At 41.0% G+C, this 11566-nt stretch overlaps 1 protein-coding gene across 5 annotated transcripts in view; it reads left to right on the plus strand.

Annotated features, from left to right (window-relative positions):
* USP25 (ubiquitin specific peptidase 25) overlaps positions 1 to 10772 on the plus strand; it is a 149928-nt gene extending 139156 nt beyond the window's left edge. For all 5 annotated transcript variants that reach the window (XM_056559404.1, XM_056559406.1, XM_056559408.1 and 2 more), the window contains 5 exons: positions 2402 to 2480; positions 4204 to 4283; positions 5431 to 5554; positions 7076 to 7271; positions 9947 to 10772. In XM_056559404.1, coding sequence (XP_056415379.1) covers positions 2402 to 2480; positions 4204 to 4283; positions 5431 to 5554; positions 7076 to 7271; positions 9947 to 10119 — 652 coding nt within the window. In that variant the 3' untranslated portion in view covers positions 10120 to 10772. The remainder of the gene's footprint in view (positions 1 to 2401; positions 2481 to 4203; positions 4284 to 5430; positions 5555 to 7075; positions 7272 to 9946) is intronic.
* Positions 10773 to 11566: the final 794 nt, after the last annotated feature.

The following is an 11566-nucleotide window of genomic DNA, read 5'->3' on the forward strand; positions in this document are numbered from 1 at the left end:
GTTGAATAACTTTCCAATAGCATGTTAATGAAAAATATGCTTTTTTCTATTGTATTTTTCCCGATCAGTCCTGTCAGCAAGCATTTCTGACTCATGCTGAAGTCCTAAACACTCAGAGCTGCCAGCTTGCTTTGTTCACAGCCAAACAGGCTGTGAACAAAGCAGGCTGGCAGCTCTGAGTGTTCTCCTTTGTGAACAAAGCAGACTGGCAGCTCGTAGTGTTTAGGACTCCAGCATGAGTCTGAAATGCTTGCTGCCAGGACTGGTAGGGAGACCCCTAGTGGTCATTTCTTCAAAGTGGAAAATTAAATAGAAAGAAGCATATTTTTTAATAACATGCAATTGTAAAGTTATTCTGCATACATTAATCTATAATATATCAAAAGTTTTTTTGATGAGAGGTACCCTTTAAATTTCCAAAACTGTTTGCACAGTTCTCCCAGTGGGTCACATGATTGTAAACCTTTATTTTTTCTGGTCTTCTGCTTCTTCGTGCATTGCATCGCAGTGTTATGTCACCACAAACTTACGTAGAAATAGGCCGCACCTTGATCTTAACATACTGAGCTTGCTTTGTAACGATTGTGGAGTAACCCATTATACACAATAAACTTTTATAATGTATATAAAAATTAAGTTCTCACCATATGTTTTGATATGAACCGATCTGTCCCAAGTTTCAACGTTGTTCTTACTTCTAAGGTTCCTGTTTCTTGGCTATAAACACTTCATTGAGAACTGAGCCTTTTATACATTTGTGGCCACCAACTTTTGACCTTTTTCACGGGGCAAGCATGAGGATTATAGGGAAGTGTTACAGTTATGAAATACATTAAAGCCTACATCTATGATAGTGATATATGCTAACATTTTCATGCACGAGACTATTGGCCTTCAATCTACAGATTTTATGAAAGTCCCATGCAAGTCTGTAGGACTTAAAGGAGTACTCTAGTGCATAGTATTCCTGCTCCGTTCTGCCCCTGGCTGCAAAATAAATGAAAATGAACCATCACTCACCTCCCTGGGTTCCCGCGGAGCGCCACTACAGCTGTTCGGTCCTCCGGTCCATCCTCTTCATACTTCCGGGTGTAACGAAGCATCACATGGCGCTCAGCCTATCGCCGGCCGCCGCAATGTTCAGCCTCGTCCGGCGATAGGCTGAGCGCCATGTGACGCTTCGTTACACCCGGAAGTATGAAGGAGATGGACCGGAGGACCGATCAGCTGTAGTGACGCTCCGCGGGAACCCAGGGAGGTGAGTGATGGTTCATTTTAATTTATTTTGCAGCCCGGGCAAAACGGAGCAGGAATACTCTGCACTAGAGTACTCCTTTAAGCCAAATCTGTAGATTGAATCGCCATAGTCTCGCAGAAAGGCTTGAGCTCGGGTGGTGGTGAGAACATTTTAAAATGTACCAATCCACCCAAGCCATCACTGGATGTATGCTTTGTCTCCTGGATGAGGCAAGTGCATCAAATCTAATGTAACCATGTAATAATGGCTAGTACAGTGGTCCCTCAAGTTACAATATTAATTGGTTCCAGGACGACCATTGTATGTTGAAACCATCGTATGTTGAGACCATAACTCTATGGAAACCTGGTAATTGGTTTTGAAGCCCCAAAATGTCACCCAAAAAATAGGAAAATGCGAGGAATAAAGAAAAATAAGTAGATAACGAATACAGATAAAACAAATCCTTACATATGAAAGTAAGAAAAAGCTGCTGGGAGCTGTAAATCACTGTCTATGTCAGTGTTTCCCAACCAAGGTGCCTCCAGCTGTTGCAAAACTACAACTCCCAGCATGCCTGGACAGCCGTTGGCTGTCCGGGCATGCTGGGAGTTGTAGTTTTGCAACAGCTGGAGGCACCCTGGTTGGGAGAAAAAAAATGGTTTACGTAGAGGACAGGAGCTTCTTCAGGGTCCTATAGTACACACACTGTCCCAAATGGAGCCGCCCTTACTTGGTGTCCAAAGGAGCAGCTAACCCTGGCACAGGTAAATAGTACAGAACTTGTAGTTCCTCCCTATACTGTAGGGGGCGCTACCAGACAGCCAGTCAGTGCTTGCACCTCAGTAATACAGGTGATTTACCAGTGAATGCCCATTCTGATTGGTCGGTTCTTCCAGCCATTGACATGTTTTACAGATCTGGACTGTCTGTATATTGTATGTTGAGTCTGGTTTCAAGTTACAATGTTACATTGTATGATGAAACTATTGTATGTTGAGGCCATTGTAAGTTGAGGGATCACTTTATAATCCCCTCTCTCAGCCCCACCTTTGTCATTAGGCTCGGATCTGGTATTGAATCTTGACTCTATTAAAGTACCGGACTTCTTGTAGAGCGCAAATGACTTTTTAAAAAATTTTAAATGTAATTTTTTTTTTTAAGTTGTCGGAACATTATGAAAGTGGCGCAAGCTAAGCTTGAAATGATAAAGCCGGACGAGGTTAACATGGAGGAGTACAAGGTAGATCATTTATCTTTCACCTATCATTCATTCACCCTATCAATTTACTAAAATACAATTCCTGCATTTATACCAGACAACCCCTTTAATTCATCGAACAAGATGTATGAACTATGCATTAAAGGGGTGGTGTAGCTTTTAGCAGTCTATTATAGAACGTTTGCTGACACAGCATTTATAAACGGCGCTGCGGCACAGGTGGGTTATGAAGCGAGCTCAGGAGCTTAGCTTGCTTCATACCCACACGGTCTCGGCTGCTATCTGCAGCCAGGACCCGTGGCTAATGCCAGACATCAGCGTTCAGGCAGATGTCCGGCATTAACTCTTTAGTGAAAGTTTCCTGGCAGCTCAGTCGGGCTGATCGGGACCCTCACAGTAAAATCGCAATGTCTCAATCAGCTAGGATGCATCGGGAGGGTGCCTTACCTGCCTCCTGCCTGAAATCCAGGCTTGAGCAATCAACCGCCGATAACACTGATCAATGTTAATAAAGAAGATTTAACCGCGTATGTAAATGTTTGAAGTATAAAAATATATTTTTAATTAAACCGCATGGTCAATGGCGTACGCACAAAAAAATTCCAAAGTCCAAAATAGCGTATTTTTGGTCACTTTTTATACCATAAAAAAGTTAATAAAAAGCGATCAAAATATCCGATCAAAACAAAAATGGTACAGATAAAAACTTAGTTGTAGGGGTCAGAAGATGACAATTTTAAACATATACATTTTCCTGCATGTATTTATGATTTTTTCCAGAAGTACGACAAAATCAAACCTATATAAGTAGGGTATCTTTTTAACTGTATGGACCTACAGAATAAAAATAAGGTGTCATTTTTACAAAAACTGTACTGCAGCTTGTACTGCGTACAAATGGAAGCCCCCAAAATTTACATCCATTTTGTGGCAGAATTTTTTTTCTTTCCGTTTCGCCGTAGATTTTTGGTTAAATGACTGATGTCATTACAAAGTAGAATTGGTGGCACAAAAAATAAGTCATCATATGGATTTTTAGGTGCAAAATTGAAAGGGTTATGATTTTTAAAATGTATGAAGGAAAAAATGAAAGTGCAAAAAACGGAAAAACGCTATGTCCTTAAGGGGTTAAAGTTGCCGAGCTGCATTACCAGACATTGCATCCTGAAAAGAGTGGCACTGAACAAAAAGCTTACAGGCCCCACAAACCCTATACTTATGGCATATTTTAGGAATAATTCTTAGACATTTAGTGATGAGAATGTGTCTTAAAGTCTCCTATCCACTGAGGGTTAAACAGTTTGGGGTTCCCACTGTTGGAAATCGAATTCTGACTTTTACAATAAGGTTATGGTCACACTGCGGAATTTCAATTCAGAATTCCACCCGAACATTCCACTTAGAAATTCTGCAAAATTTACTGCATATTGTGTTGAATTAGGATTCCGTAGTCCCATTCACAGGGCAGAATTCAGCTTTCTGGATTATAAACAGGTCTATACATTTTGCTGAATCCCGTCAGTGTCAATGGGGCTTTGAATTTGTGCTTTGAGCGCACAGAAAGAAACTCTGTTCAAATTTCGCAGCAAGTTTTGCAGAATGGAATTTGAATGGAATCACAGAAATTCCGCTGTGTGGCAAATCTGTTGGGTGCTTATCTGCTCTCATGTATCTTACTCTCTGTAATAAGCTGTTTATGGATCCTGTTTGGTAATACAAATCTTGCTTACCTTTTCTTTAATAGAGGTGGCACAAGGAATACAGAACCTTTCGAGAGACAACAATGTTCATCTTGATTGGATTAGAATTGTTTCAGAGCAAGAGGTATGAGATTGTAGTGTTCACTAGTTTTCTGTAAATTGGTGTGTTCATGTGTTTACTTTTGTTACATTCTGGTTTTCCAGTAGAATAGGCAAATATCTATACAACATGTCAAAAGTTTTTTTTTAAAGAGACAGTCAGTTCTTATTAGTAGGGGTCTGATTGGTTAGTCCCTGACCGATCACTAAAACAAGCAAGAAGCAGATCACGAAGAGCATTCTCTCCCAGCTCTGTGCCACATGACCGAGACAAACTTACAATACAATTCTATTGGATTGTCTTGGTTGTCAGTGAGTGGAGAGAAAAGCGCTCAGCCGTGTGCTTCTCTCCTCATTTCTTCTAGCGATTGGTCAGTCTGAACACCCGATCAAAATTTTTGACATGTCTCTAGGACATGTCAAAAGGTTTTTTTTTTTTTCGTTTTTTTTCAAACAGGTACTTCTTAAAGTTTCTGGCTCATTGTTTTATTGTTACTCTTGCTTATTCTTATGGTTCTCCGAGATTTCCATGTTCCCTTGGAGGAGATGGGATTACAGTCCCATAATTCTGCCATCATCTCAGTTTTTTACACTTGACTCATGCTTTAGTATTGGTGCCAGTATCGTTGTGGAGAAAAGTAATGGCAGTCTGATCTCATGGCGTCTTCTGTTAGGATCGTAAATATTAGTAGCTTCTGAATGTAAACAGGAATAATTTCTTCTAGCGACAGCAAGCAGCTATCTTGTGAAGACTTTAAACACAAATGCACTTTTTTACTGTTTACTTGCTGGATAAATGGACATTATCTTTATATTCAAAGGGATTTTCTATTGGCTTTAAAAAAATTAAAAAAATCATACAGGCAGGGACCATGGAGGATGGTTGTAGGAGGAGGTTTACAAAAAATACTCAAATTGGTGCAGCTAGTAAAAAAGTGCATTCTTTGCCAGGTATATTCCTACCGCAGGTATGAATAAAATTTTACTTGTAATCAATTATTTATTATAAGGAAAAAATTCTGTTTGATACTACAATAATTAAAGTAGATTTCTCTAAAACTGGAAGACTTTAATTTTGAAGGCTTCCAAAAGCAGAAATATTGGACATAAGTGGTAGTAGTAGTGATAGTAGTAGTTTATTTTTCTAAAAGAGGTCTTGTCTTGTCTTTTAGTTACGTGGAAGCGTTGCTGTACCTCATTTATGGCCACCAGTATAACAAGGAGCTGCTCTCAAGAGGCCCATACAGAGGACATGATGAAGAGCTGATATCTCATTATCGAAGAGAGTGTTTTCTAGTAAGTAGATGTCTCTGTTATTGGAGGGTGTTGCGTTTGAGCCCTGGAATATGGAGGTTGTCCACTTCTGCTCCCTGGTTGTCTCAGAAGTATACTGTTATGAGATGGAAGGAGGCTGGTGCTTGTCCCTATCATCACGTGTAGGCAACACCAGGCCCATGTGCGATGTCCAATAGATAAAGTTGCCGTAACTTCCTTGCAGCTATTGTACATTGTGTGCGGATGACAAGCACCCGCTCCCTCTCATCTGGGGACAGTATACTTAGGAGACAACCAGGAAGTAGAATGCTGGGGCACACGAGAGAGAAGCTTTTCTGCTTCTCGGACAACCCCTTTAACTTAAATGGCTCGTCCATAGAAATAAACATGTATGGTGTCAAAAGTATTAAAAAAAAAACGTACTAATGTTATTGTACATACTGCACAAATGTTCTAGATCTGCTGTGCTCTTTCCCTTGTAGGCTCCATGACATCATGTCACAAGCTCTTATTAATGCTCATTAGATTTATGACATATTAGGTCAGAAGGAAGGCAGCAGCAAGCCATTCTCAGTCACAGTGGTTTGTCAGAATGGCCTCTCTACTGTCTTATTTAAAGAGTCACAGATCTAATGAGCAGTAATACCAGCTCCCCCTTCACATTATTGAGCTTGTCCTGTGCTGACAGTAGGAAAGGAGGGATGGCAGCACTTCATTTAGAGCCTGTGAAGTCACAGTTTACAAGGGAGAGAGCACAGCTGATATGGAAGATCTCTATTCTCAGACTAATAACATTATATGAAGTAGCTGTAGTAAGTTGTTATGTTATAGTTTTTGACACCAAAGGTTATTTATTTTTCTGGACAACCTCCTTAGAGGATAAATCTCATGCATAAAAACGTATCCCCTGTGAAGTTTTAGATTGCGTAGGGTCCGAGCGCTGACCCCCCCCCCCCCCCCGCGATCTCCTGTATGGAGCCCCTGTGCTGTAGCACAGGAGTGCGTCCCGAGCCCCACCCGAAGCGGAGGCCGCCACACCCCTAGATTAAACTCTATAGGAGAGCCTAAGGTTGCCGAATGGCTCTCCCATAGAACTATATGGAGGGGGCTTAGCAGCCTTCGCTTTCGGCGGGGTTGTGACACGCTCCTGTGCTACAGCACAGGGGCTCCGAACAGGAGATTACAGGGGGGGTGGATATAAGTTTTTATGCATGAGATTTATCCTTTAAGGTACCCAAACACATTAGGTTAAAGTTGATGAAAATATTCAACGTCAACAAGAATGATCATTCATTGAGTGAAATTTTAACAGCAAGTAATTGTTTTAGCGAATAATGACATGTTTTTCTCATCCTGCACAATTCCTTTAAGTAGTACCTGATGTAATAAATCCCCTTCTTTAGACCGTTGAAAAATGTGTGGCCCTGTTTCTTGCTACAGCTCTCAGTATATGAACTACTACGCTGCCCTAATAACTTGCGTGTTGCACAATATTCATGTGCATTCAGTTGTGCATAAACCCAAAATTCTTGTGTCTTGAAGAAACTAAATGAGAAAGCAGCGATCATGTTTGAGTCTGGAGATCCAGAAGAAGTCACCAACGGCCTGACTCTGATGAATGAACTCATTGTGCCATGTTTGCCCATGTTGTTGGTTGATGAAATGGAAGAAAAGGACATTATTGCTGTAGAGGACATGAGGAATCGCTGGTGTTCCTACCTGGGACAAGAGATGGAACGTAAGTCCCTGTGGTGTAATACTGGCAATGCCCAGCAGGCGCCGTCCCCAATGAGTTCAGAATCATATTAGTGACTCTGACAAATGTTTAGATTGTTGACCAGCTGCCACAGAAGCCACACATAGCAAAAAAATATATAAAAACACTCAGTCCATTTCGTTCACCCTACAATTTTAATATATGGAAAAGCTAGACACCCTTTGAGATGAATAACAATGGGGGAGATTTATCAAAACCAGTTCAGAGGAAAAGTTTCAGTTGCCCATAGCAACCAATCAGATTGCTTCTTTCATTTTTCAGATGCCTTTAAAAAAAAAAAAAACAATCTCGTTGCTATGGGCAACTCGGCAACTTTTCCTCTAAACAGGTTTTGATAAATCTCCCCCAATGTGTTCTAATTTTAGGGAGCAATACTTCCATTTTTGATCATTCAATTTGCTTCTTAGATACTGCTTGGGGTATTCAAGGGGCACTCCGGCATTAAGACATCTTATCCCCTATCCAAAGGATAGGGGATAAGATGCCTGATCGCGGGGGTCCCGCCACTGGGGACCCCAGTGATTTTGCACGCAGCACCCCGTTATAATCAGTCCCCAGAGCATGTTCGCTCCGGGTCTGATTACTGGCGATCACGGAGGGGGGGCAGGAGCAGGCCGAACATGCTCACTGGGGTCCCCAGCGGCGGGACTCCCGTGATCAGGCATCTTATCCCCCCTTTGGATAGGGGATAAGATGTTTTAGCGCCAGAGTACCCCTCTAAGGTTAGCGTAGTTGTTAGATTCATACAATAAGTTTATGGGTCCATTGTTCCAACCATTCTGTAGACTTCCTTGTATAGATGTTTACAGCAAACAGGATTACCTGGCAAGCAGTGAACAGCAATATCTTGACATTGGCCCTTCTCCCTGGGCATGTTTGGTAACTTGCAAGATTTATCAATGTGCAACAAAGGCAACTTGTTTCAATTCTGCAATGTCTCAGACATAAATGCATTGGGACAGATTTATCAAAACCAGTGCAGAGGAAGAGTGGTGCAGTTGCCCATAGCAACCAATCAGATTGCTTCTTTCATTTTTAAAGAGGCCTGTGGAAAATGAAAGAAGCAATCTGGTTGCTATGGGCAACTGCACCACTCTTCCTCTGCACAGATTTTGACTTTACATTAATAAATCTTGCAAGTTACCCTACATTATTGTGTTGTCTTTCTGTGGGAGAAGCACCAATTCCGAAAACTTGGTATTCACTGCTTGCTGGTTGATCTTGTTTGCTATGTATTTTACCGCCTGAGGTTTCAATGTTGGGGTTGGGCTGCTGACCCAAAGTATATATCCTTAGGACCTGCATAAGTGCTAAACCCTCAACGCAACACCATTCAGTAAGTGAAAAATTACACATTGCGCCACTAGGTTTGTTTCACAATGGATTTTGACAGATCCCATTGACTTTAAAGGGGTCTGGATGGTGTTTATAAGCAGGATTTGAGCAGACAAGAAAACTTTCAGTAGTAATAGTTTTGCAACAGCTGAAAGCAAACTTGTGGGGAAACACAGGCCTGGTGCAAGGATTTTTGCCACCCTAGGCAAAAGCATATTTTGTCGCCCTTTGAACCTGCCCATTGGCTCCTTTCGATGTATAGAGGCGCGCAATGTCAGGATTTTGGATGGACTTGACCTTAGGGATCACCCCTGTCTGCCTCAGATGTGGCACTGCGTTCCTCCAGCAGGCTGAAAAAAGCTGATTATTATAGTACGGGTGTGGTGTGGGTAGCATGGCGGAGTTTTGCTTGATAGGCGGGCGAGTCGGACGCTGGCTAACTGTATTGCAGCAGGCAGAGCGGCGCCCCATCAAGAGGGCGCTCTAGGAGGCTGCCTATTTTGCCTATAGGCAGAGCTAGCCCTGTGGAAACACAGGTCTTAGCAGTAGCAGATGTTTCTGTTGGCTGCTTATCCCTGCCATAGCACTGGAAATGACAGTATAGGAACATATAAATTTATACTACGTGAAGTTTTGTGTTAGTGTCCCTATCATTTAAAAAAAAAAAAATTTCAGACATCCTGAGACCCCAACTTATCATAAGAACGAGCGAGGAGAAGTGCATGGCAGCAATCTCTGTGTAACGATCTCTCTGCCTTTATAATGTCGCTGATCGCTGCGAGCCAGGGTATGAAGAGCACGATCACACACTTCTCGCTATGGGGATCTTAGAATGTCTCAATGACATGTCAGTATTTATTTTTTTTAAATGACAGACTCTTTACACAACATGAGATTTATCTTTTAACTTTCTACATTCCTATACTGTCATTTCTAAGGCTATGGTAGGGATAAGCGGCCAACAGAATCATCTGCTATGGTTTATCTCAGGGGAAATAAATCAGTTAAATAAATGTGAATATCATTCTTGCCCAATCCTTGCTTTTCATCATGGCAGATATTCTAGTTGGGTCTGCCAGGCCCCATGGACATGATGGGTTTCTTTTAATATATTCCAGTGTTTCCCAACCAGGGTGCCTCCAGCTGTTGCAAAACTACAACTCCCAGTATGCCCAGACTGCCTTTGGCTGTCCGGGCATGCTGGGAGTTGTAGTTTTGCAACAGCTGGAGGCATCCTGGTTGGGAAACACTAATGTATTCACTGAAACTCTTTTTCTCTTTTATTTTTTCCTTCCCTTCAGCATGTCTACAAGAAAAGCTGACAGACTTCCTGCCAAAACTGCTGGATTGTTCGACAGAAATCAAAGGTTTCAACGACCCGCCAAAGCTTCCTACCTTCTCCACACATGAGCTGTGCGAGCGGTTTGCCCGAATTATGTTGTCACTTAGTCGTACGCCGGCTGATGGGAGATGAACAATGCACCTTCTTACGCACATTGTATAGACTTTATCATTATTTTTTTCTTTTAGTTTTTAAACTCATGCCTTCCCGTGACAAGGTTTGCTTTGTTGCTGCTATAGATTTTAACTTTTTTTTTTTTTCTTTTTTAAATGTTACAAACTGCTAAAGACAAAATTACTGTATAGACTTTAGCCAGACTGCAACCACACTTCAGTTACGCATGGCCTTCAGCAACCATTTTACGCAGAGCAGACGCAACCAAACTATCCCAAAATATTTATGACAAGATCGCTTCATTGGCCACATTTTTGTGACAGTATTACATTGCTTTTATCTACTGAAAAACTCATTTTATCAACTGCTTTTTTTTTTTTTTTCTCTTAAAGGGGTTGTCTAGGATTAGAGAAACATGGCCGCCATCTTACAGAAACATCACAACCTCTGTCCATGGCTTGCATATGATTTTGGAGCTTGGCTCATTGAAACTAAATGGGGTTGTGTTGCCATGAAAGTGGCCATATATTTTCTAATTCTGGGCATCCCCTTTAAGTCTGGATTTACTATCTGTGACAGCAGCCATTTTAATTATCCGGCGCCATGTTAAAGGAAAATGGTGCCTGGTAGCTTGTAAATGAAATTAAAGAATAAAGTTTTATTTATGGCTACTCTGTTTGTAAAAAAAGAAAAAGAAAAAAAAATTGTACATTTTGTGTATGAATAGATGATTATTTTGATGAACGGGTTTGTGGGGGTTAAACTCTTGATTTCTTGATTCATTGAAGGTTTTTTTTTTTTTTACTTTAGAAAATCAGCACATTATTTCTCGAATAAATATACTCATTTTTTTTAAAGAAAAAAAATTAATGTGAAGTGGGTGCAACTATAATGGGTTAATCTATGAAAACAATCTACAACAAAAACCCCAGAGGATGCCAGGGTAACAACTAATCTCCCAACAACTTTAGGGGAACCCCCTAAAGGGGTATCCTAAACTAAGAACCATCCCAATAAAATGTAACACTTATTGTTCACTTTAAAATCTGTGAAAACCAAAAATTTATAGTGATATAAAATTACACCACTAGTTGTCAGAACCACGTCTATATTAAAATAACAGCTTCAGTCTAGCTCCTTGCAACTGTACTAAGGGTATTGTTAGCTCATAGACTATGTGCACTACATTTGTATGGCCATACAAAGAGCTAGCATAACATATTGTAAAGAGGAGCTGACTAGTAAAGCTGCAATTAAAATGACACTATAGCCAGTTCCCTGATGTTTCACTGGCTCCCCAGCTTTATCAAAGATAGCCATCAGTCCTTTGATAAAGCTGGCGAGCCAGCAAAATGTCAGCAAAATTTAACCCCTTCCCTAATAAGTCAGAATCGCCCCCCTTTTCCCATAAATAAAAAAAACTATGTAAATAAAAGTAAATATAAACATATGTGGTATCGCTGCA

This window comes from Hyla sarda, chromosome 2 (genome assembly GCF_029499605.1).
Source record: "Hyla sarda isolate aHylSar1 chromosome 2, aHylSar1.hap1, whole genome shotgun sequence".
NCBI classification, from domain to species: domain Eukaryota; kingdom Metazoa; phylum Chordata; class Amphibia; order Anura; family Hylidae; genus Hyla; species Hyla sarda.